The sequence below is a fragment of the Salmo salar genome, unplaced genomic scaffold (genome assembly GCF_905237065.1).
Source record: "Salmo salar unplaced genomic scaffold, Ssal_v3.1, whole genome shotgun sequence".
NCBI classification, from domain to species: Eukaryota; Metazoa; Chordata; class Actinopteri; order Salmoniformes; family Salmonidae; genus Salmo; species Salmo salar.
Window position 1 is genome coordinate 6,809 of NW_025550209.1, and position 27,181 is coordinate 33,989.

The following is a 27,181-nucleotide window of genomic DNA, read 5'->3' on the forward strand; positions in this document are numbered from 1 at the left end:
CTGACTGGGAATCAGACCATAAACACCATGATAACCATACTGTACATCTGACTGGGAATCAGACCATAAACACCATGATAACCATACTGTACATCTGACTGGGAATCAGACCATAAACACCATGATAACCATACTGTACATCTGACTGGGAATCAGACCATAAACACCATGATAACCATACTGTACATCTGACTGGGAATCAGACCATAAACACCATGATAACCATACTGTACATCTGACTGGGAATCAGACCATAAACACCATGATAACCATACTGTACATCTGACTGGGAATCAGACCATAAACACCATGATAACCATACTGTACATCTGACTGGGAATCAGACCATAAACACCATGATAACCATACTGTACATCTGACTGGGAATCAGACCATAAACACCATGATAACCATACTGTACATCTGACTGGGAATCAGACCATAAACACCATGATAACCATACTGTACATCTGACTGGGAATCAGACCATAAACACCATGATAACCATACTGTACATCTGACTGGGAATCAGACCATAAACACCATGATAACCATACTGTACATCTGACTGGGAATCAGACCATAAACACCATGATAACCATACTGTACATCTGACTGGGAATCAGACCATAAACACCATGATAACCATACTGTACATCTGACTGGGAATCAGACCATAAACACCATGATAACCATACTGTACATCTGACTGGGAATCAGACCATAAACACCATGATAACCATACTGTACATCTGACTGGGGAATCAGACCATAAACACCATGATAACCATACTGTACATCTGACTGGGAATCAGACCATAAACACCATGATAACCATACTGTACATCTGACTGGGAATCAGACCATAAACACCATGATAACCATACTGTACATCTGACTGGGAATCAGACCATAAACACCATGATAACCATACTGTACATCTGACTGGGAATCAGACCATAAACACCATGATAACCATACTGTACATCTGACTGGGAATCAGACCATAAACACCATGATAACCATACTGTACATCTGACTGGGAATCAGACCATAAACACCATGATAACCATACTGTACATCTGACTGGGAATCAGACCATAAACACCATGATAACCATACTGTACATCTGACTGGGAATCAGACCATAAACACCATGATAACCATACTGTACATCTGACTGGGAATCAGACCATAAACACCATGATAACCATACTGTACATCTGACTGGGAATCAGACCATAAACACCATGATAACCATACTGTACATCTGACTGGGAATCAGACCATAAACACCATGATAACCATACTGTACATCTGACTGGGAATCAGACCATAAACACCATGATAACCATACTGTACATCTGACTGGGAATCAGACCGTAAACACCATGATAACCATACTGTACATCTGACTGGGAATCAGACCATAAACACCATGATAACCATACTGTACATCTGACTGGGAATCAGACCATAAACACCATGATAACCATACTGTACATCTGACTGGGAATCAGACCATAAACACCATGATAACCATACTGTACATCTGACTGGGAATCAGACCGTAAACACCATGATAACCATACTGTACATCTGACTGGGAATCAGACCATAAACACCATGATAACCATACTGTACATCTGACTGGGAATCAGACCATAAACACCATGATAACCATACTGTACATCTGACTGGGAATCAGACCGTAAACACCATGATAACCATACTGTACATCTGACTGGGAATCAGACCGTAAACACCATGATAACCATACTGTACATCTGACTGGGAATCAGACCGTAAACACCATGATAACCATACTGTACATCTGACTGGGAATCAGACCGTAAACACCATGATAACCATACTGTACATCTGACTGGGAATCAGACCATAAACACCATGATAACCATACTGTACATCTGACTGGGAATCAGACCATAAACACCATGATAACCATACTGTACATCTGACTGGGAATCAGACCATAAACACCATGATAACCATACTGTACATCTGACTGGGAATCAGACCATAAACACCACGATAACCATACTGTACATCTGACTGGGAATCAGACCATAAACACCATGATAACCATACTGTACATCTGACTGGGAATCAGACCGTAAACACCATGATAACCATACTGTACATCTGACTGGGAATCAGACCATAAACACCATGATAACCATACTGTACATCTGACTGGGAATCAGACCGTAAACACCACGATAACCATACTGTACATCTGACTGGGAATCAGACCATAAACACCATGATAACCATACTGTACATCTGACTGGGAATCAGACCGTAAACACCATGATAACCATACTGTACATCTGACTGGGAATCAGACCGTAAACACCATGATAACCATACTGTACATCTGACTGGGAATCAGACCATAAACACCATGATAACCATACTGTACATCTGACTGGGAATCAGACCATAAACACCATGATAACCATACTGTACATCTGACTGGGAATCAGACCATAAACACCACGATAACCATACTGTACATCTGACTGGGAATCAGACCATAAACACCATGATAACCATACTGTACATCTGACTGGGAATCAGACCATAAACACCACGATAACCATACTGTACATCTGACTGGGAATCAGACCATAAACACCATGATAACCATACTGTACATCTGACTGGGAATCAGACCGTAAACACCACGATAACCATACTGTACATCTGACTGGGAATCAGACCGTAAACACCATGATAACCATACTGTACATCTGACTGGGAATCAGACCGTAAACACCATGATAACCATACTGTACATCTGACTGGGAATCAGACCGTAAACACCATGATAACCATACTGTACATCTGACTGGGAATCAGACCGTAAACACCATGATAACCATACTGTACATCTGACTGGGAATCAGACCATAAACACCATGATAACCATACTGTACATCTGACTGGGAATCAGACCATAAACACCATGATAACCATACTGTACATCTGACTGGGAATCAGACCATAAACACCATGATAACCATACTGTACATCTGACTGGGAATCAGACCGTAAACACCACGATAACCAAACCCTCCCTTGTCCCTCCCTGTCCCTCCTGACTCTGCTCTAACTGGACGAAGGCATCTGGAGGTAATTGTCCCATCTGGCTTCAAAGGCTTCCTTCCTCTTCCTGTGTTTGCCTTAATGGCACCCCTGCAGGGACATGGAGCCAGGTACTAATAGTTCCTATGGCTGGAGGCTGTGATAGCAGAGGCAGAGGCAGGACAAGATCAAATGTGATGAACGTCCTGCACACGCTCAGTCGGTTATAATAATATCAGTGATTGAAGACACACTAAAGAATAATAGAATTAAAGTGCAGGAACAGTTTTACTACAGGGTCAACACCTTCATCAAGGAGCATTGTGTCTTGACAAAGCCCCACTTTAACTCCAGTCCTGCTTTAATGTTATAACAAGGGTTTAGTAGGTCAACAGTGATCAGAGCCAACGACCACAGAAACATAAGGAGGATGGCTTATAGAGGAACCTCAGATGAAATCCTCCTCCCTTGTGGTTTTAAACTCTGCCTATAGGCTCCACCTGGACCATATGGAGGTGGAAACTGTGTAGACAGCAGAGAGAGGACTAATCTGCTTTGATAAATTTATATCCATATAATGACTTTCTCAAACATGTGTGTGTTGATACAGTGTTGGCCCCGTAGTGGCCCTGGGACGTGTTTTATTTTCCCCTTGGCAGCGAGCTGAGTACACAACATCACCTGACCTGACGCCTTATAAATGAGCTCATTTATCTGCAGTGTCGTCATATCAGGTTCTACCCTCTGTGCTGCGTGGAGTGAGCTGAATCATTCTACATACTACTCTCTCTCCTTTCTCTCACTCCGTTTCTCTCTCTCTAACTCGGTTTATCCTTCTCTCTCTCTCTCCTTTCTCTCACTCCGTTTCTCTCTCCCTATCCTCTCTCTCTAACTCGGTTTATCCCTCTCTCTCTCTCTCTCTCTCTCTCTCTCTCTCTCTCTCTCTCTCTCTCTCTCTCTTGGTTTCACTCTATCCTCTCTCTCTAACTCGGTTTATCCCTCTCTCTCTCTCTCTCTCTCTCTTTCTCTTGGTTTCTCTCTCTCTATCCTCTCTCTCTAACTCGGTTTATCCTCTCTCTCTCTCTCTCTCTCTCTCTCTCTTTCTCTTGGTTTCTCTCTCTCTATCCTCTCTCTCTCACTCGGTTTCTCTCTCTCTCTCGGTTTCTGTCTCTCTCTTGGTTTCTCTCTCTCTCTATCCCTCTCTCTCTCCCTCTCTCTCCCGCCCCTCAGCAGAATGTATGAAGACTCTCACTCTGTTGGGGTCCTTCCCCTAACAATGTCCACCTGTGGTGGAGACACGTCCACAGTACTAAGTGACATTGACCCTCCCCAGACCGGGGAATGTTTCACCAAAATGACTTTTGGTGGGCGGCAGGTATCTGGAGTCTGGTTTGGATTTCCTTCTGTCGGCCCCTGGAGTCTCTTTTCCTGCCTGCTTGACAGCTCTCTGGAGAAATGATGTCTCTGAGTGTTGTTTTCTGTCTAGGATTATTTTGTATGGTGTTAAAAGGTGTGTTAAAAGGGCACCCTATTCCCTGAGACGGTAAATAAAGGCAGTAGTAGGACTTTACGGGAGGTCCTGTGGGTCCGGGAGGTCCTTTACTGTCCTGAGAACAGCTACAGGCATGGGGCATGGCAGGACAGTCCTCCTCCAGCCTCTGTAGAACAACAGAAAACAACAGACAAACAGAGGCAATTCAAAAACCCACACATGAACGTACAGCAACTCAATTCAATTTCCTATTTGTGATTCATGACAGAACAAAACATTGTGAATTAAAGTAAACAAAACTATTGGCACAGAATGGGTGGCTAACTGGTTCAAATGGGAGATACTTATGTAAATGCTTAGCTTGGTGAGAATTGGAGATATTATGTAAATGTTCAAGAAAGAAACAGTTTTGCATTTCTCCTGGTGAGATTAAATGTCTTGGTTGGACATTTTTCAATTTCCAGGTTCCTCTATCAGTTAGTTCCTTCTGTCCAGTGCTCCAGTGTTACGTGTGTGGCTGGAGTGCTGTGAGGCCTCAGGTTGCTATCTCCCCTGTTCCATCGGTCTGTCAACAGGAGAAAAATAACCTTTCTTCTCTCTTCTTCTCTCCTGGCCTCGCAGCAGCACCATACATCACATCTATCTCCTGGGCCCGGCTAGCTAGAAACACAGTTATCATTAAAAATAATTGTCCTATCCTTTTCCAATAATAAAACGTGCTTTGAAAGAGCCGGGAAGGCCGGTAGTAAATACAGGCTAGCGGTCTGTGAGGAGTGAGGTGGACAGGACTGTATCTCCTAGGATGGGGTATTGGGAGTGTTTTGTAGAGTTGTTACTAACAAAGTGTCATTAGGATGTCTTGACAGAGAGAGAGAGAGAGATAGAGAAAGAGAGACAGAGAGAGACGGACAGAGAGAGAGACAGAGAGATTTGTGACCTGTTCCCACAAGGAAAGGTCAACCAGTGAAGAACAAACACCATTCTAAATACCTTTTGTACTTGAAACATTTGTACATCGTTACAACACTGTATATACAGTTGAAGTCGGAAGTTTACATACACCTTAGCCAAATATATTTAAACTCAGTTTTTCACAATTCCTGACATTCAATCTCAGTAAAAATTCCCTGTCTTAGGTCAGTTAGATCACCACTTTATTTTAAGAATGTGAAATGTCAGAATAATAATAGAGAGAATTATTTCAGCTTTTATTTATTTCATCACATTCCCAGTGGGTCAGAAGTTTACATACACTCAATAAATATTTGGTAGCATTGCCTTTAAATTGTTTAACTTGGGTCAAACATTTCGGGTAGCCTTCCACAAGCTTCCCACAATAAGTTGGGTGAATATTGGCCCATTCCTCCTGACAGAGCTGGTGTAACTGAGTCAGGTTTGTAGGCCTCCTTGCTCGCACACGCTTTTTCAGTTCTGCCCACACATTTTCTATAGGATTGAGGTTAGGGCTTTGTGATGGCCACTCCAATACCTTGACTTTGTTGTCCTTGAGCCATTTTGCCACAACTTTGGAAGTATGCTTGGGGTCATTGTCCATTTGGAAGACCCATTTGTGACCAAGCTTTAACTTCCTGACTGATGTCTTGAGATGTTGCTTCAATATATCCACATAATTTTCCATCCTCATGATGCTATCTATTTTGTGAAGTGCACCAGTCCCTCCCGCAGCAAAGCACCCCCACAACATGATGCTGCCACCCCCGTGCTTCACGGTTGGGATGGTGTTCTTCGGATTGCAAGCCTCCCCCTTTTTCCTCCAAACATAACGACGGTCATTATGACCAAACAGTTCTATTTTTGTTTCATCAGACCAGAGGACATTTCTCCAAAAAGTACGATCTTTGTCCCCATGTGCAGTTGCAAACCGTAGTCTGGTTTTTTTATGGCGGTTTTGGAGCAGTGGCTTCTTCCTTGATGAGCGGCCTTTCAGGTTATATTGATATAGGACTCGTTTTACTGTGGATATAGATACTTTTGTACCTGTTTCCTCCAGCATCTTTACAAGATCTTTTGCTGTTGTTCTGGGATTGATTTGCACTTTTCGCACCAAAGTACGTTCATCTCCAGGAGACAGAATGCGTCTCCTTCCTGAGCGGTATGATGGCTGTGTGGTCCCATGGTGTTTATACTTGCGTACTATTGTTTGTATAGATGAACGTGGTACCTTCAGCCATTTGGAAATTGCTCCCAAGGATGAACCAGACTTGTGGAGGTCTACAATTGTTTTTCTGAGGTCTTGTCTGATTTCTTTTGATTTTCCCATGATGTCAAGCAAAGAGGCACTGAGTTTGAAGGTAGGCCTTGAAATACATCCACAGGTACACCTCCAATTGACTCAAATGATGTCAATTAGCCTATCAGAAGCTTCTAAAGCCATGACATCATTTTCTGGAATTTTCCAAGCTGTTTAAAGGCACAGTCAACTTAGTGTAGGTAAACTTCTGACCCACTGGAATTGTGATAGAGTGAATTATAAGTGACATAATCTGTCTGTAAACAATTGTTGAAAAATGACTTGTGTCATGCACAAAGTAGATGTCCTAAATGACTTGCCAAAACTATAGTTTGTTAACAAGAAATTTGTGGAGTGGTTGAAAAACTAGTTTTAATGACTCCAACCTAAGTGTATGTAAACTTCCAACTTCAACTGTATATATAATATGACATTTGTAATGTCTTTATTCTTTTGGAACTTCTGTGAGTGTAATGATTATTGTTCATTTTATTGTTTATTTCACTTATGTATAATGTCTACTTCATTTGCTTTCGCAATGTTAACATATGTTTCCCATGCCAATAAAGCCCCTTGTATTGAACTGGAGAGAGAGAGCGAGAGAGAGAGAGAGAGAGAGAGAGAGAGAGAGAGAGAGAGAGAGAGAGAGAGAGAGAGAGAGAGAGAGAGAGAGAGAGAGAGGAGAGAGAGAGAGAGAGAGAGAGATATAGAGATATATAGAGATATAGACATATGAGTAAGCCGAACGTGTTTAATTAAAATACATTTTGTTCATCTAACACGTCTAGCTAGGTCAGTCCTGGACATGTCTCATGTTACTGTCTGGTCTAGCTAGGTCAGTCCTGGACATGTCTCATGTTACTGTCTGGTCTAGCTAGGTCAGTCCTGGTCATGTCTCTCATGTTACTGCCTGGTCTAGCTAGGTCAGTCCTGGTCATGTCTCTCATGTTACTGTCTGGTATAGCTAGGTCAGTCCTGGTCATGTCTCTCATGTTACTGTCTGGTCTAGCTAGGTCAGTCCTGGACATGTCTCATGATACTGTCTGGTCTAGCTAGGTCAGTGTTGGACATGTCTCATGTTACTGTCTGGTCTAGCTAGGTCAGTCCTGGTCATGTCTCTCATGTTACTGTCTGGTCTAGCTAGGTCAGTCCTGGTCATGTCTCCCATGTTACTGTCTGGTCTAGCTAGGTCAGTCCTGGCCATGTCTCTCATGATACTGTCTGGTCTAGCTAGGTCAGTCCTGGTCATGTCTCTCATGTTACTCTCTGGTATAGCTAGGTCAGTCCTGGTCATGTCTCTCATGTTACTGTCTGGTCTAGCTAGGTCAGTCCTGGTCATGTCTCTCATGTTACTGTCTGGTCTAGCTAGGTCAGTCCTGGACATGTCTCATGTTACTGTCTGGTCTAGCTAGGTCAGTCCTGGACATGTCTCTCATGTTACTGCCTGGTCTAGCTAGGTCAGTCCTGGTCATGTCTCTCATGTTACTGCCTGGTCTAGCTAGGTCAGTCCTGGTCATGTCTCTCATGTTACTGTCTGGTCTAGCTAGGTCAGTCCTGGTCATGTCTCCCATGTTACTGTCTGGTCTAGCTAGGTCAGTCCTGGACATGTCTCATGTTACTGTCTGGTCTAGCTAGGTCAGTCCTGGACATGTCTCTCATGTTACTGTCTGGTCTAGCTAGGTCAGTCCTGGTCATGTCTCTCATGTTACTGTCTGGTCTAGCTAGGTCAGTCCTGGTCATGTCTCTCATGTTACTGTCTGGTCTAGCTAGGTCAGTCCTGGTCATGTCTCTCATGTTACTGCCTGGTCTAGCTAGGTCAGTCCTGGTCATGTCTCTCATGTTACTGCCTGGTCTAGCTAGGTCAGTCCTGGTCATGTCTCTCATGTTACTGTCTGGTCTAGCTAGGTCAGTCCTGGTCATGTCTCTCATGTTACTGTCTGGTCTAGCTAGGTCAGTCCTGGTCATGTCTCTCATGTTACTGTCTGGTCTAGCTAGGTCAGTCCTGGACATGTCTCATGTTACTGTCTGGTCTAGCTAGGTCAGTCCTGGACATGTCTCATGATACTGTCTGGTCTAGCTAGGTCAGTCCTGGACATGTCTCATGTTACTGTCTGGTCTAGCTAGGTCAGTCCTGGACATGTCTCATGTTACTGTCTGGTCTAGCTAGGTCAGTCCTGGTCATGTCTCTCATGTTACTGCCTGGTCTAGCTAGGTCAGACCTGGACATGTCTCTCATGTTACTGTCTGGTCTAGCTAGGTCAGTCCTGGACATGTCTCTCATGTTACTGTCTGGTCTAGCTAGGTCAGTCCTGGTCATGTCTCTCATGTTACTGCCTGGTCTAGCTAGGTCAGTCCTGGTCATGTCTCTCATGTTGCTGCCTGGTCTAGCTAGGTCAGTCCTGGTCATGTCTCTCATGATACTGTCTGGTCTAGCTAGGTCAGTCCTGGTCATGTCTCTCATGATACTGTCTGGTCTAGCTAGGTCAGTGTTGGACATGTCTCATGATACTGTCTGGTCTAGTTGGTGGGTTGGATGGATGGTTAGATGGTAGTCTCTCTCAGTTATTCATCTTCTTGGAGTGGAATATAGTTGGTGGGTTGGATGGATGGTTAGATGGTAGTCTCTCTCAGTTATTCATCTTCTTGGAGTGGATGAGAGTTGGTGGGTTGGATGGATGGTTAGATGGTAGTCTCTCTCAGTTATTCATCTTCTTGGAGTGGATGAGAGTTGGCGGGTTGGATGGATGGTTAGATGGTAGTCTCTCTCAGTTATTCATCTTCTTGGAGTGGATGAGAGTTGGCGGGTTGGATGGATGGTTAGATGGTAGTCTCTCTCAGTTATTCATCTTCTTGGAGTGGATGAGAGTTGGCGGGTTGGATGGATGGTTAGATGGTAGTCTCTCTCAGTTATTCATCTTCTTGGAGTGGATGAGAGTTGGCGGGTTGGATGGATGGTTAGATGGTAGTCTCTCTCAGTTATTCATCTTCTTGGAGTGGATGAGAGTTGGCGGGTTGGATGGATGGTTAGATGGTAGTCTCTCTCAGTTATTCATCTTCTTGGAGTGGATGAGAGTTGGCGGGTTGGATGGATGGTTTCTTTCTCGACAGACTTTCATACAGCGTCAGACTTCGAGCATGGCTCACGAGACTAGTTGTTTGGTGTAACGGTTGTCTGGTTGATTAGTTGGTTGGTTGTTTAAATGGTTGGTTGGTCTGTTGGTTGTTGGTCTGTTGGTTAATGGTTGGTCTGTTGGTTGTTGGTTGTTGGTTGTTGGTCTGTTGGTTGTTGGTCTGTTGGTTATTGGTCTGTTGGTTGTTGGTCTGTTGGTTGTTGGTCTGTTGGTTATTGGTCTGTTGCTCTGTTGGTTATTGGTCTGTTGGTCTGTTGGTCTACTGGTTATTGGTCTGTTGGTTATTGGTCTGTTGGTTGTTGGTCTGTTGGTTGTTGGTCTGTTGGTTGTTGGTCTGTTGGTCTGTTGGTCTGTTGGTTGTTGGTCTGTTGGTTATTGGTCTGTTGGTCTGTTGATTATTGGTCTGTTGGTCTGTTGATCTGTTGGTTATTGGTCTGTTGTTCTGTTGGTTATTTTGTCTGTTGGTCTGTTGATTATTGGTCTGTTGGTCTGTTGATCTGTTGGTTATTGGTCTGTTGGTCTGTTGGTTATTGGTCTGTTGGTCTGTTGGTTATTGGTCTGTTGGTTATTGGTCTGTTGGTTATTGGTCTGTTGGTTATTGGTCTGTTGGTTCTTGGTTATTGGTGTGTTGGTCTGTTGGTTGTTGGTCTGTTGGTTATTGGTCTGTTGGTTATTGGTCTGTTGGTTGTTGGTCTGTTGGTTATTGGTCTGTTGGTTATTGGTTGTTGGTCTGTTGGTCTGTTGGTCTGTTGGTCTGTTGGTTATTGGTCTGTTGGTTATTGGTTGTTGGTCTGTTGGTTGTTGGTCTGATGGTTGTTGGTCTGTTGGTTGTTGGTCTGTTGGTTGTTGGTCTGTTGGTTGTTGGTCTGTTGGTTATTGGTCTGATGGTTGTTGTCTGTTGGTTATTGGCCTGTTGGTTATTGGTCTGTTGGTTGTTGGTCTGTTGGTTATTGGTTGTTGGTTGTTGGTCTGTTGGTTGTTGGTCTGTTGGTTGTTGGTCTGTTGGTTATTGGTCTGTTGGTTGTTGGTCTGTTGGTTATTGGTCTGATGGTTGTTGGTCTGTTGGTTATTGTCTGTTGGTTATTGGCCTGTTGGTTATTGGCCTGTTGGTTGTTGGTCTGTTGGTTATTGGTTGTTGGTTGTTGGTCTGTTGGTTGTTGGTCTGTTGGTTATTGGTCTGTTGGTTATTGGTCTGTTGGTCTGTTGGTTGTTGGTTGTTGGTCTGTTGGTTATTGGTCTGTTGGTCTGTTGGTTATTGGTCTGTTGGTTATTGGTCTGTTGGTCTGTTGTTTGTTGGTTATTGGTCTGTTGGTTATTGGTCTGTTGGTCTGTTGGTTGTTGGTCTGTTGGTTGTTGGTCTGTTGGTCTGTTGGTTATTGGTCTGTTGGTCTGTTGGTTATTGGTCTGTTGGTCTGTTGATTGTTGGTTGTTGGTCTGTTGGTTGTTGGTCTGTTAGTCTGTTGGTTATTGTCTGTTGGTTATTGGCCTGTTGGTTATTGGTCTGTTGGTTGTTGGTCTGTTGGTTATTGGTTGTTGGTTGTTGGTCTGTTGGTTGTTGGTCTGTTGGTTATTGGTCTGTTGGTTGTTGGTCTGTTGGTCTGTTGGTTATTGGTTGTTGGTCTGTTGGTTATCGGTCTGTTGGTCTGTTGGTTATTGGTCTGTTGGTTATTGGTCTGTTGGTCTGTTGATTGTTGGTTATTGGTCTGTTGGTTATTGGTCTGTTGGTCTGTTGGTTGTTGGTCTGTTGGTTGTTGGTCTGTTGGTCTGTTGGTTATTGGTCTGTTGGTCTGTTGGTTGTTGGTCTGTTGGTCTGTTGATTGTTGGTTGTTGGTCTGTTGGTTATTGGTCTGTTGGTCTGTTGGTTATTGGTCTGTTGGTTGTTGGTCTGTTGGTTGTTGGTCTGCTGGTTGTTGGTCTGTTGGTTATTGGTCTGTTGGTCTGTTGGTTGTTGGTCTGTTGGTTGTTGGTCTGTTGGTCTGTTGGTTATTGGTCTGTTGGTCTGTTGGTTATTGGTCTGTTGGTTATTGGTCTGTTGGTTGTTGGTCTGTTGGTCTGTTGGTTATTGGTCTGTTGGTTATTGGTCTGTTGGTCTGTTGATTGTTGGTTATTGGTCTGTTGGTTATTGGTCTGTTGGTTGTTGGTTGTTGGTCTGTTGGTCTGTTGGTTATTGGTCTGTTGGTTGTTGGTCTGTTGGTCTGTTGGTCTGTTGGTTTTTGGTCTGTTGGTTGTTGGTCTGTTGGTCTGTTGATTGTTGGTTATTGGTCTGTTGGTTGTTGGTCTGTTGGTTATTGGTCTGTTGGTTATTGGTTGTTGGTCTGTTGGTTGTTGGTCTGTTGGTTGTTGGTCTGTTGGTTATTGGTCTGTTGGTTATTGGTTGTTGGTCTGTTGGTCTGTTGGTCTGTTGGTTATTGGTCTGTTGGTCTGTTGGTCTGTTGGTTGTTGGTCTGTTGGTTATTGGTTGTTGGTCTGTTGGTTGTTGGTCTGTTGGTCGTTTAAATGGTTGGTCGTTTAAATGGTTGGTCGGTCTGTTGGTTGTTGGTCTGATGGTTGTTGGTCTGTTGGTTGTTGGTCTGTTGGTTATTGGTCTGATGGTTGTTGGTCTGATGGTTGTTGGTCTGTTGGTTATTGGTCTGTTGGTTGTTGGTCTGTTGGTCTGTTGGTTATTGTCTGTTGGTTATTGGCCTGTTGGTTATTGGTCTGTTGGTTGTTGGTTATTGGTCTGTTGGTTATTGGTTGTTGGTCTGTTGGTTATTGGTCTGTTGGTTATTGGTCTGTTGGTTATTGGTCTGTTGGTTATTGGTCTGTTGGTCTGTTGATTGTTGGTTATTGGTCTGTTGGTTATTGGTCTGTTGGTCTGTTGGTTGTTGGTCTGTTGGTTGTTGGTCTGTTGCTCTGTTGGTTATTGGTCTGTTGGTCTGTTGGTTATTGGTCTGTTGGTTATTGGTCTGTTGGTCTGTTGATTGTTGGTTATTGGTCTGTTGGTTATTGGTCTGTTGGTCTGTTGGTTGTTGGTCTGTTGGTTGTTGGTCTGTTGGTTGTTGGTCTGTTGGTTGTTGGTCTGTTGGTTATTGGTCTGTTGGTCTGTTGGTTATTGGTCTGTTGGTTATTGGTCTGTTGGTTGTTGGTCTGTTGGTTATTGGTCTGTTGGTTATTGGTCTGTTGGTCTGTTGGTTATTGGTCTGTTGGTTATTGGTCTGTTGGTCTGTTGATTGTTGGTTATTGGTCTGTTGGTTATTGATCTGTTGGTTATTGGTCTGTTGGTTATTGGTCTGTTGGTTATTGGTCTGTTGGTTATTGGTCTGTTGGTTGTTGGTCTGTTGGTTGTTGGTTGTTGGTTGTTGGTCTGTTGGTCTGTTGGTTGTTGGTCTGTTAGTTGTTGGTCTGTTGGTCTGTTGGTCTGTTGGTTATTGGTCTGTTGGTTGTTGGTTGTTGGTTGTTGGTCTGTTGGTCTGTTGGTTGTTGGTCTGTTGGTTGTTGGTCTGTTGGTCTGTTGGTCTGTTGGTTATTGGTCTGTTGGTTATTGGTTGTTGGTTGTTGGTCTGTTGGTCTGTTGGTTGTTGGTCTGTTGGTCTGTTGGTTGTTGGTCTGTTGGTTGTTGGTCTGTTGGTTATTGGTTGTTGGTTATTGGTCTGTTGGTTGTTGGTCTGTTGGTTATTGGTTGTTGGTCTGTTGGTTGTTGGTCTGTTGGTTGTTGGTCTGTTGGTTGTTGGTCTGTTGGTCTGTTGGTCTGTTGGTTGTTGGTCTGTTGGTTATTGGTCTGTTGGTTGTTGGTCTGTTGGTTATTGGTCTGTTGGTTATTGGTTGTTGGTCTGTTGGTCTGTTGGTTTTTGGTCTTTTGGTCTGTTGGTTATTGGTCTGTTGGTTATTGGTCTGTTGGTTATTGGTCTGTTGGTTATTGGTCTATTGGTTGTTGGTCTGTTGGTTTTTGGTCTGTTGGTTATTGTTCTGTTGGTTATTGGTCTGTTGGTCTGTTGGTTGTTGGTTGTTGGTCTGTTGGTCATTTGAATGGTTGGTTAAAAGGCAGTTGTTCTTACCAGTCCAGGGAGCTCACAGCACTTGTCTCGACTGGCCCAGGACGTGCTGCAGATAATGTCAAACATCTGGATCTGGAACTATACACACACAGAGAACAAATACACAGAGAAAGAGTTCATATTGGCATGACATTGCAACACACTTACGGTATACAGATTTCTACACTACTTCTACCCTGTGGTCTACACCGTGTTCTACACTGTGTTTTACACTACGTTCTACCCTGTGGTCTACACCGTGGTCTACACAATGTTCTACACCGTGGTCTACACCATGTTCTACACCATGTTCTACACCGTGTTCTACACCGTGTTCTACACCGTGATCTACACCGTGATCTACACAATATTATAAACCATGTTCTACACTGTGGTCTACACAATGTTCTACACCATGTTCTACACCATGTTATAAACCATGTTCTACACTGTGGTCTACACAATGTTCTACACCATGTTCTACACCATGTTATAAACAATGTTCTACACTGTGGTCTACACAATGTTCTACACCATGTTCTACACCATGTTCTACACAATGTTATAAACCATGTTCTACACTGTGGTCTACACAATGTTCTACACCATGTTCTACACAATGTTCTACACCATGTTCTGCACCATGTTCTACACTGTGGTCTACATCGTGGTCTGCACAATGTTATACACCAAGTTCTACACCGTGGTCTACACCGTAGTCTACACAATGTTCTAAACCATGTTCTACACTGTGGTCTACACAATGTTCTACACAATGTTCTACACCATGTTCTACACCATGTTCTACACCATGTTCTACACTGTGGTCTACACTGTGGTCTACACAATGTTCTAAACCATGTTCTAAACCATGTTCTATGTTGTACACCGTGGTCTACGTTGTACACCGTGGTCTACACCATGCTCTATGTTCTACACCGTGGTCTACACCGTGTTCTACATCGTGTTCTACATGCTTCAGAGAAATATCCAAATATGGGTTGTGAGGTTTGATGGTGACTGTCTGCTCAACAGGCTGTTTAATGGTGACTCTGTCTGATCAACAGGCTGTTTAATGGTGACTGTCTGATCAACAGGCTGTTTGATGGTGACTCTGTCTGATCAACAGGCTGTTTGATGGTGACTCTGTCTGATCAACAGGCTGTTTAATGGTGACTGTCTGATCACAGGCTGTTTGATGGTGACTCTGTCTGATCAACAGGCTGTTTAATGGTGACTGTCTGATCAACAGGCTGTTTGATGGTGACTGTCTGATCAACAGGCTGTTTAATGGTGACTGTCTGATCAACAGGCTGTTTGATGGTGACTGTCTGATCACAGGCTGTTTGATGGTGACTCTGTCTGATCAACAGGCTGTTTAATGGTGACTCTGTCTGCTCAACAGGCTGTTTGATGGTGACTCTGTCTGCTCAACAGGCTGTTTGATGGTGACTGTCTGCTCAACAGGCTGTTTAATGGTGACTCTGTCTGCTCAACAGGCTGTTTGATGGTGACTCTGTCTGCTCAACAGGCTGTTTGATGGTGACTCTGTCTGCTCAACAGGCTGTTTGATGGTGACTCTGTCTGCTCAACAGGCTGTTTAATGGTGACTCTGTCTGCTCAACAGGCTGTTTGATGGTGACTCTGTCTGCTCAACAGGCTGTTTAATGGTGACTCTGTCTGCTCAACAGGCTGTTTGATGGTGACTGTCTGATCACAGGCTGTTTGATGGTGACTCTGTCTGCTCAACAGGCTGTTTGATGGTGACTCTGTCTGCTCAACAGGCTGTTTAATGGTGACTGTCTGCTCAACAGGCTGTTTGATGGTGACTCTGTCTGCTCAACAGGCTGTTTAATGGTGACTGTCTGCTCAACAGGCTGTTTGATGGTGACTGTCTGCTCAACAGGCTGTTTAATGGTGACTGTCTGCTCAACAGGCTGTTTAATGGTGACTCTGTCTGCTCAACAGGCTGTTTAGTGGTGACTGTCTGCTCAACAGGCTGTTTAATCTTGACTGTCTGATCAACAGGCTGTTTAATGGTGACTGTCTGATCAACACTGTTTAATGGTGACTCTGTCTGCTCAACAGGCTGTTTAATGGTGACTGTCTGCTCAACAGGCTGTTTAATGGTGACTCTGTCTGATCAACAGGCTGTTTGATGGTGACTCTGTCTGATCAACAGGCTGTTTGATGGTGACTGTCTGATCAACAGGCTGTTTAATGGTGACTCTGTCTGATCAACAGGCTGTTTGATGGTGACTGTCTGCTCAACAGGCTGTTTGATGGTGACTGTCTGATCAACAGGCTGTTTGATGGTGACTGTCTGATCAACAGGCTGTTTGATGGTGACTGTCTGATCAACAGGCTGTTTGATGGTGACTGTCTGATCAACAGGCTGTTTGATGGTGACTGTCTGATCAACAGGCTGTTTGATGGTGACTGTCTGCTCAACAGGCTGTTTAATGGTGACTGTCTGATCAACAGGCTGTTTAATGGTGACTGTCTGATCAACAGGCTGTTTAATGGTGACTCTGTCTGCTCAACAGGCTGTTTAATGGTGACTCTGTCTGATCAACAGGCTGTTTAATGGTGACTCTGTCTGCTCAACAGGCTGTTTAATGGTGACTGTCTGATCAACAGGCTGTTTAATGGTGACTGTCTGCTCAACAGGCTGTTTGATGGTGACTGTCTGATCAACAGGCTGTTTAATGGTGACTCTGTCTGATCAACAGGCTGTTTGATGGTGACTCTGTCTGATCAACAGGCTGTTTGATGGTGACTCTGTCTGCTCAACAGGCTGTTTGATGGTGACTCTGTCTGCTCAACAGGCTGTTTGATGGTGACTGTCTGCTCAACAGGCTGTTTGATGGTGACTCTGTCTGATCAACAGGCTGTTTAATGGTGACTCTGTCTGCTCAACAGGCTGTTTGATGGTGACTGTCTGCTCAACAGGCTGTTTGATGGTGACTGTCTGCTCAACAGGCTGTTTAATGGTGACTGTCTGATCAACAGGCTGTTTGATGGTGACTCTGTCTGCTCAACAGGCTGTTTGATGGTGACTCTGTCTGCTCAACAGGCTGTTTGATGGTGACTGTCTGATCAACAGGCTGTTTAATGGTGACTCTGTCTGCTCAACAGGCTGTTTAATGGTGACTGTCTGCTCAACAGGCTGTTTGATGGTGACTCTGTCTGCTCAACAGGCTGTTTAATGGTGACTGTCTGCTCAACAGGCTGTTTAATGGTGACTGTCTGCTCAACAGGCTGTTTAATGGTGACTCTGTCTGATCAACAGGCTGTTTGATGGTGACTCTGTCCGATCAACAGGCTGTTTAATGGTGACTGTCTGCTCAACAGGCTGTTTAATGGTGACTCTGTCTGCTCAACAGGCTGTTTAATGGTGACTCTGTCTGCTCAACAGGCTGTTTGATGGTGACTGTCTGATCAACAGGCTGTTTAATGGTGACTGTCTGCTCAACAGGCTGTTTGATGGTGACTCTGTCTGCTCAACAGGCTGTTTGATGGTGACTGTCTGATCAACAGGCTGTTTAATGGTGACTCTGTCTGATCAACAGGCTGTTTGATGGTGACTCTGTCTGCTCAACAGGCTGTTTGATGGTGACTGTCTGCTCAACAGGCTGTTTGATGGTGACTCTGTCTGCTCAACAGGCTGTTTGATGGTGACTCTGTCTGCTCAACAGGCTGTTTGATGGTGACTCTGTCTGATCAACAGGCTGTTTGATGGTGACTGTCTGATCAACAGGCTGTTTAATGGTGACTCTGTCTGCTCAACAGGCTGTTTAATGGTGACTCTGTCTGCTCAACAGGCTGTTTGATGGTGACTGTCTGCTCAACAGGCTGTTTAATGGTGACTCTGTCTGCTCAACAGGCTGTTTAATGGTGACTGTCTGATCAACAGGCTGTTTAATGGTGACTCTGTCTGATCAACAGGCTGTTTAATGGTGACTGTCTGATCAACAGGCTGTTTAATGGTGACTGTCTGATCAACAGGCTGTTTGATGGTGACTGTCTGATCAACAGGCTGTTTAATGGTGACTGTCTGATCACAGGCTGTTTGATGGTGACTGTCTGCTCAACAGGCTGTTTAATGGTGACTGTCTGCTCAACAGGCTGTTTAATGGTGACTCTGTCTGCTCAACAGGCTGTTTAATGGTGACTGTCTGATCAACAGGCTGTTTAATGGTGACTGTCTGATCAACAGGCTGTTTGATGGTGACTGTCTGATCAACAGGCTGTTTAATGGTGACTCTGTCTGATCAACAGCTGTTTAATGGTGACTCTGTCTGCTCAACAGGCTGTTTGATGGTGACTCTGTCTGCTCAACAGGCTGTTTAATGGTGACTCTGTCTGCTCAACAGGCTGTTTAATGGTGACTCTGTCTGATCAACAGGCTGTTTAATGGTGACTCTGTCTGCTCAACAGGCTGTTTGATGGTGACTCTGTCTGCTCAACAGGCTGTTTAATGGTGACTCTGTCTGCTCAACAGGCTGTTTAATGGTGACTGTCTGATCAACAGGCTGTTTAATGGTGACTCTGTCTGCTCAACAGGCTGTTTAATGGTGACTCTGTCTGCTCAACAGGCTGTTTGATGGTGACTCTGTCTGCTCAACAGGCTGTTTGATGGTGACTGTCTGCTCAACAGGCTGTTTAATGGTGACTGTCTGATCAACACTGTTTAATGGTGACTCTGTCTGCTCAACAGGCTGTTTAATGGTGACTGTCTGATCAACAGGCTGTTTGATGGTGACTCTGTCTGATCAACAGGCTGTTTGATGGTGACTGTCTGCTCAACAGGCTGTTTAATGGTGACTCTGTCTGATCAACAGGCTGTTTGATGGTGACTGTCTGATCAACAGGCTGTTTGATGGTGACTGTCTGATCAACAGGCTGTTTGATGGTGACTCTGTCTGCTCAACAGGCTGTTTGATGGTGACTCTGTCTGCTCAACAGGCTGTTTGATGGTGACTGTCTGCTCAACAGGCTGTTTGATGGTGACTGTCTGCTCAACAGGCTGTTTAATGGTGACTCTGTCTGCTCAACAGGCTGTTTGATGGTGACTCTGTCTGCTCAACAGGCTGTTTGATGGTGACTCTGTCTGCTCAACAGGCTGTTTGATGGTGACTGTCTGCTCAACAGGCTGTTTGATGGTGACTCTGTCTGATCAACAGGCTGTTTAATGGTGACTCTGTCTGATCAACAGGCTGTTTGATGGTGACTCTGTCTGCTCAACAGGCTGTTTGATGGTGACTCTGTCTGCTCAACAGGCTGTTTAATGGTGACTGTCTGATCAACAGGCTGTTTAATGGTGACTGTCTGATCAACAGGCTGTTTAATGGTGACTGTCTGATCAACAGGCTGTTTAATGGTGACTCTGTCTGCTCAACAGGCTGTTTGATGGTGACTCTGTCTGCTCAACAGGCTGTTTGATGGTGACTGTCTGCTCAACAGGCTGTTTAATGGTGACTCTGTCTGCTCAACAGGCTGTTTAATGGTGACTGTCTGATCAACAGGCTGTTTAATGGTGACTGTCTGATCACAGGCTGTTTGATGGTGACTGTCTGATCAACAGGCTGTTTAATGGTGACTCTGTCTGATCAACACTGTTTAATGGTGACTCTGTCTGCTCAACAGGCTGTTTAATGGTGACTCTGTCTGCTCAACAGGCTGTTTAATGGTGACTCTGTCTGCTCAACAGGCTGTTTAATGGTGACTGTCTGATCAACACTGTTTAATGGTGACTCTGTCTGCTCAACAGGCTGTTTAATGGTGACTCTGTCTGCTCAACAGGCTGTTTAATGGTGACTGTCTGATCAACACTGTTTAATGGTGACTCTGTCTGCTCAACAGGCTGTTTGATGGTGACTCTGTCTGCTCAACAGGCTGTTTAATGGTGACTGTCTGCTCAACAGGCTGTTTAATGGTGACTGTCTGATCAACACTGTTTAATGGTGACTCTGTCTGCTCAACAGGCTGTTTAATGGTGACTGTCTGATCAACAGGCTGTTTGATGGTGACTCTGTCTGATCAACAGGCTGTTTGATGGTGACTGTCTGCTCAACAGGCTGTTTAATGGTGACTCTGTCTGATCAACAGGCTGTTTGATGGTGACTGTCTGATCAACAGGCTGTTTGATGGTGACTGTCTGATCAACAGGCTGTTTGATGGTGACTCTGTCTGCTCAACAGGCTGTTTGATGGTGACTCTGTCTGCTCAACAGGCTGTTTGATGGTGACTCTGTCTGCTCAACAGGCTGTTTGATGGTGACTGTCTGCTCAACAGGCTGTTTGATGGTGACTGTCTGCTCAACAGGCTGTTTAATGGTGACTCTGTCTGATCAACAGGCTGTTTGATGGTGACTCTGTCTGCTCAACAGGCTGTTTGATGGTGACTCTGTCTGCTCAACAGGCTGTTTGATGGTGACTGTCTGATCAACAGGCTGTTTAATGGTGACTGTCTGATCAACACTGTTTAATGGTGACTGTCTGATCAACAGGCTGTTTAATGGTGACTCTGTCTGCTCAACAGGCTGTTTGATGGTGACTCTGTCTGCTCAACAGGCTGTTTGATGGTGACTGTCTGCTCAACAGGCTGTTTGATGGTGACTGTCTGCTCAACAGGCTGTTTAATGGTGACTCTGTCTGCTCAACAGGCTGTTTGATGGTGACTCTGTCTGCTCAACAGGCTGTTTAATGGTGACTCTGTCTGCTCAACAGGCTGTTTGATGGTGACTGTCTGCTCAACAGGCTGTTTAATGGTGACTCTGTCTGATCAACAGGCTGTTTGATGGTGACTCTGTCTGCTCAACAGGCTGTTTAATGGTGACTCTGTCTGATCAACAGGCTGTTTGATGGTGACTCTGTCTGCTCAACAGGCTGTTTGATGGTGACTGTCTGCTCAACAGGCTGTTTGATGGTGACTGTCTGATCAACAGGCTGTTTGATGGTGACTGTCTGCTCAACAGGCTGTTTAATGGTGACTGTCTGATCAACAGGCTGTTTAATGGTGACTGTCTGATCAACAGGCTGTTTAATGGTGACTCTGTCTGATCAACAGGCTGTTTAATGGTGACTGTCTGATCAACAGGCTGTTTGATGGTGACTGTCTGATCAACAGGCTGTTTAATGGTGACTGTCTGCTCAACAGGCTGTTTAATGGTGACTGTCTGCTCAACAGGCTGTTTGATGGTGACTGTCTGCTCAACAGGCTGTTTAATGGTGACTGTCTGCTCAACAGGCTGTTTGATGGTGACTGTCTGATCAACAGGCTGTTTGATGGTGACTCTGTCTGCTCAACAGGCTGTTTAATGGTGACTGTCTGATCAACAGGCTGTTTGATGGTGACTCTGTCTGATCAACAGGCTGTTTAATGGTGACTGTCTGATCAACAGGCTGTTTGATGGTGACTCTGTCTGCTCAACAGGCTGTTTGATGGTGACTCTGTCTGATCAACACTGTTTAATGGTGACTCTGTCTGATCAACAGGCTGTTTAATGGTGACTGTCTGCTCAACAGGCTGTTTGATGGTGACTGTCTGTCTGCTCAATGATGGTGAACTGAATGACCTAAATGTACATACACACAACCCACTGGGCACACACTGGCTGAATCAACATTGTTTCCATGTCATTTCAATGAAATTACGTTGAACCAATGTGGAATAGACGTTGAATTGACGTCTGTGCCCAGTGGGAATGAACTTTCACTGAGAGTGAATCACTTTAAACACTAGGTTAAAATAAATTAAATGTATTTCTTATGAGATTACACATTGATAAGATGAAACTGCTGAGGAAATATGAAAGCCTCACCACTTTAAAGGACAATAAAGTCAGAATTAATTGTAAAACATCTCGGGGACATTTCTTTCTTTCCACCAATTCCCTCAAAATGCTGTACAAAGCAATTTCTTTTCATCAGACTGTCTCCAGAAATAATAAAATAATACAGTCTCACATAGTTGCAAAGCAGTCCATTCATCTACCCTCAGAGCTGCACAGAAATCATCACAACTATTATGCATCTAACAAAGACTGCTCCTCATCTTATTTCCTGTCCTGACATCTTGGGTCACATAGAGGATGTATGGTGTTATAGAGACTGTAGGGTGTTGTTGTGGTGTTATAGAGGCTGTAGGGTGTTGTGGTGGTGTTGTAGAGACTGTAGGGTGTTGTGGTGGTGTTATAGAGGCTGTAGGATGTTGTGGTGGTGTTATAGAGGCTGTAGGGTGTTGTGGTGGTATTATAGAGGCTGTAGGGTGTTGTGGTGGTGTTATAGAGGCTGTAGGGTGTTGTGGTGGTGTTATAGAGGCTGTAGGGTGTTGTGGTGGTGTTGTAGAGGCTGTAGGGTGTTGTGGTGGTATTATAGAGGCTGTAGGGTGTTGTGGTGGTGTTATAGAGACTGTAGGGTGTTGTTGTGGTGTTATAGAGACTGTAGGGTGTTGTTGTGGTGTTATAGAGGTGGTAGAATGTTGTGGTGGTGTTATAGAGGATGTAGGGTGTTGTGGTGGTGTTATAGGGTGTTGTGGTGGTGTTATAGAGGCTGTAGGATGTTGTGGTGGTGTTATAGAGACTGTAGGGTGTTGTGGTGGTGTTATAGGGGTGTTGTGGTGGTGTTATAGAGGCTGTAGGGTGTTGTTGTGGTATTATAGAGGCTGTAGGGTGTTGTTGTGGTGTTATAGAGAATGTAGGGTGTTGTGGTGGTATTATAGAGGCTGTAGGGTGTTGTGGTGGTGTTATAGAGGCTGTATGGTGTTGTGGTGGTGTTATAGAGGCTGTATGGTGTTGTTATGGAGGATGTAGAGTGTTGTGGTGGTGTTATAGAGGTTATATGGTGTTGTGGTGGTGTTATAGAGGCTGTGGGGTGTTGTTATAGAGATTGTAGGGTGTTGTTATGCTGTTATAGAGTCTGTAGGGTGTTGTGGTGGTGTTATAGAGGTTATATGGTGTTGTGGTGGTGTTATAGAGGCTCTAGCGTGTTGTTGTGGTGTTATAGAGGCTGTGGGGTGTTGTTATAGAGATTGTAGGGTGTTGTTGTGGTGTTATAGAGGCTGTACGGTGTTGTGGTGGTGTTATAGAGGCTGTATGGTGTTGTTATAGAGGCTGTAGGGTGTTGTTATGGTGTTATAGAGCCTGTAGGGTGTTGTTATAGAGTCTGTAGGGTGTTGTTGTGGTGTTATAGAGGCTGTAGGGTGTTGTTGTGGTGTTATAGAGTCTGTAGGGTGTTGTGGTGGTGTTATAGAGGTTATATGGTGTTGTGGTGGTGTTATAGAGGCTCTAGCGTGTTGTTGTGGTGTTATAGAGGCTGTGGGGTGTTGTTATAGAGATTGTAGGGTGTTGTTGTGGTGTTATAGAGGCTGTACGGTGTTGTGGTGGTGTTATAGAGCCTGTAGGGTGTTGTTATAGAGGCTGTAGGGTGTTGTTATAGAGACTGTAGGGTGTTGTTATAGAGGCTGTAGGGTGTTGTTATAGAGGCTGTAGGGTGTTGTTATAGAGGCTGTAGGTGTTGTGGTGGTGTTATAGAGGCTGTATGGTGTTGTTATGGAGGATGTAGAGTGTTGTGGTGGTGTTATAGAGGCTGTTGGGAGCTGTGGTATTATAGAGGCTGTAGGGTGTTGTTGTGGGACTATAGAGGCTGTAGGGTGTTGTTGTGGTGTTATAGATGCTGTAGGGTGTTGTTGTGGGACTATAGAGACTGTAGGGTGTTGTTGTGGTGTTATAGAGGCTGTAGGGTGTGGTGTTGTGGTGTTATAGAGTCTGTAGGGTGTTGTGGTGGTGTTATAGAGGTTATATGGTGTTGTGGTGGTGTTATAGAGGCTCTAGCGTGTTGTTGTGGTGTTATAGAGGCTGTGGGGTGTTGTTATAGAGATTGTAGGGTGTTGTTATGGTGTTATAGAGGCTGTAGGGTGTTGTTGTGGTGTTATAGAGGCTGTACGGTGTTGTGGTGGTGTTATAGAGGCTGTAGGGTGTTGTTATAGAGGCTGTAGGGTGTTGTTATAGAGGCTGTAGGTGTTGTGGTGCTGTTATAGAGGCTGTAGGGTGTTGTTATAGAGGCTGTAGGGTGTTGTTGTGGGGTTATAGAGGCTGCACGGTGTTGTTGTGGTATTATAGAGGATGCATGGTGTTGTTGTGGTGTTATAGAGGCTGCATGGTGTTGTGGTGGTGTTATAGAGCCTGTAGGATGTTGTTGTGGGTCTATAGAGGCTGTAGGGTGTTGTGGTGGTATTATAGAGGCTGTAGGATGTTGTTGTGGGTCTATAGAGGCTGTAGGGTGTTGTGGTGGTATTATAGAGCCTGTAGGGTGTTGTTGTGGATCTATAGAGGCTGTAGGGTGTTGTGGTGGTATTATAGAGGCTGTAGGATGTTGTTGTGGGTCTATACAGGCTGTAGGGTGTTGTTCTGGTAATATAAAGGATGTATGGTGTGTGACTGAAAGCTGTAGGTCTATAGGACAGCCAGCTCAGAGAATGATGCAGAGACTGACAGACAGTACTCTGTGTTTCTCAAAATGAATACTACCGTGCTCCGAGCACACACCCCGTGCTCCGAGCAAATTGGAGCATGGGAGAGTCAGAGTATGGGTTGAATTCAAAGTATGTGAAATGAAGCTTCTGGAATGCAGTACTCTTTTGTACATATTTTAAATCATTGATGCAAGCTTCAATGGAAAGTAGGCACAGAAATATGACGCAACCAGGTAAAAAAATTACGGGACATTTCTTGAAATCAACGGCGGCCATTATTTGAGTGAGAGAAAATAAACTTCAACTTCGGAATGAAATGTTGCCCATTCACATCTCACATGTAGCCTGACTACAATATGTTATCTTGATACGTTAATAATACATACATGGTGTGTTCATTTTGGCATGTATACCTGCCTACAATACACACTGAAGTGTGCGTAGATTGCAAGCCCACAGTAAATCGATAGGGCTAACTGCTGTTAGCTAGCCACGAAGAATTGACATCTACCTTGCATAACATTATTTTAAGTCATTTTTGCCTGTTAAACTATCTGGTTAGCTATATTATTACGCTTCACATATACAGTTGAAGTCGGAAGTTTACATACACTTAGGTTGGAGTCATTAAAACTCGTTTTTCAACCACTCCATACATTTCTTGTTAACAAACTATAGTTTTAGCAAGTCGGTTAGGACATCTACTTTGTGCATGACACAAGTAATTTTTCCAACAATTGTTTACAGACAGATTATGTCACTTATAATTTACTGTATCACAATTCCAGTGGGTCAGAAGTTTACATACACTAAGTTGGCTGTGCTTTTAAACAGCTTGGAAAATTCCAGAAAATGATGTTATGGCTTTAAAAGCTTCTGATAGGCCAATTGACATCATTTGAGTCAACTGGAGGTGTACCTGTGGATGTATTTCAAGGCCTACCTTCAAACTCAGTGCCTCTTTGCTTGACATCATGGGAAAATCAAAAGAAATCAGACAAGACCTCAGAAAAAAATTGTAGACCTCCACAAGTCTGGTTCATCCTTGGGAGCAATTTCCAAACGCCTGAAGGTACCACGTTCATCTGTACAAACAATAGTACGCAAGTATAAACACCATGGGACCACGCAGCCATCATACCGCTCAAGAAGGAGACGCATTCTGTCTCCTGGAGATGAACGTACTTTGGTGCGAAAAGTGCAAATCAACCCCAGAACTACAGCAAAGGACCTTGTGAAGATGCTGGAGGAAACTGCTACAAAAGTATCTATATCCACAGTAAAACGAGTCCTATATCAACATAACCTGAAAGGCCGCTCAGCAAGGAAGAAGCCACTGCTCCAAAACCGCCATAAAAAAGCCAGACTACGGTTTGCAACTGCACATGGGGACAAAGATCGTACTTTTTGGAGAAATGTCCTCTGGTCTGATGAAACAAAAATAGAACTGTTTGGCCATAATGACCATCCCCCTTTATGGAAATGGGGGATGCTTGCAAGACAAAGAATGCTTGCAACAGCATCATGTTGTGGGGGGTGCTTTGCTGCAGGAGGGACTGGTGCACTTCACAAAATAGATGGCATCATGAGGCAGGAAAATTATGTGGATATATTGAAGCAACATCTCTAGACATCAGTCAGGAAGTTAAAGCTTGGGTGCAAATGGGTCTTCCAAATGGACAATGACCCCAAGCATACTTCCAAAGTTGTGGCAAAATGGCTTAAGGACAACAAAGTCAAGGTATTGGAGTGGCCATCACAAAGCCCTGACATCAATCCTATAGAACATTTGTGGGCAGAACTGAAAAAGTGTGTGCGAGCAAGGAGGCCTACAAACCAGACTCAGTTACACCAGCTCTGTCAGGAGGAATGGGACAAAATGTACCAAAATTATTGTAGGAAGCTTGTGGAAGGCTACCCGAAACAATTGACCCAAGTTAAACTATTTAAAGGCAATGCTTCCAAATACTGAGTGTATGTAAGCTTCTGACCCACTGGGAATGAGATGAAAGAAATAAAAGCTGAAATAAATCATTCTCTCTACTATTATTCTGACATTTCGCATTTTTAAAATAAAGTGGGGATCCTAACTGACCTAACACAGGGAATTTGTACTGGGATTAAACGTCAGGAATTGTGAAAAAGTGAGTTGAAATGTATTTGGCTAAGGTGTATGTAACCTTCCCACTTCAACTGTAGCTAGCTGATAGTTATGAAGTAATGAAGATCCTCTGAGAATGCACTCGCAGCATGAGCGTGTGAAACACGGTAGTATGCATATTGAGAAATACCCCATGTCATGCTTTGAAAGTGAAATGTCTTGTACATCTAGAGGTTGCTTGTCTTGCAGGTGTGTTGAAGATGTCTAGTTAGGTTTAGGGTTTTGGGTTAGGAGTAGTTTAAATGAAAAGAAACACCTGTAAACTATGCTTGTTTCTTGTCTTAACGTTTCATGCTTTTCAACCTTTGTAAAAACACAAACATTAACACCTTATGGTGATACTGTGTAAACTGCACAATGTGTGGTAGATTCCTCCATCATTCTTACCGGAGCTGAGTTGTCCCTCTTCCCTCTGGATCGTACCATGCGTCCCAGTACCTCCACCCCGTCTATACTGATGTTGCCAGCCGCGTTGATGGGCTTTCCTCCCACTACCTTACAGTCAACCACCACCCTGGCTGTGGTCTTACTGATCGCCATGTGGAGCTG

The 27,181-nt window shown here is 44.2% G+C and overlaps 1 protein-coding gene across 1 annotated transcript; it reads right to left on the bottom strand.

The window, feature by feature from the left end:
- Positions 1–4,467: 4,467 nt before the first annotated feature.
- LOC123739238 (collagen alpha-1(XIV) chain-like) lies at positions 4,468–27,181 on the bottom strand (the record flags this gene model as incomplete). The annotated part of the gene is made up of 3 exons (XM_045713699.1): positions 27,020–27,181; positions 14,017–14,094; positions 4,468–4,766 (listed from the first exon to the last, which is right to left on the bottom strand). Coding segments are annotated over exons 1-3 (530 nt in total), but the record flags the coding sequence as incomplete, so codon positions are not given.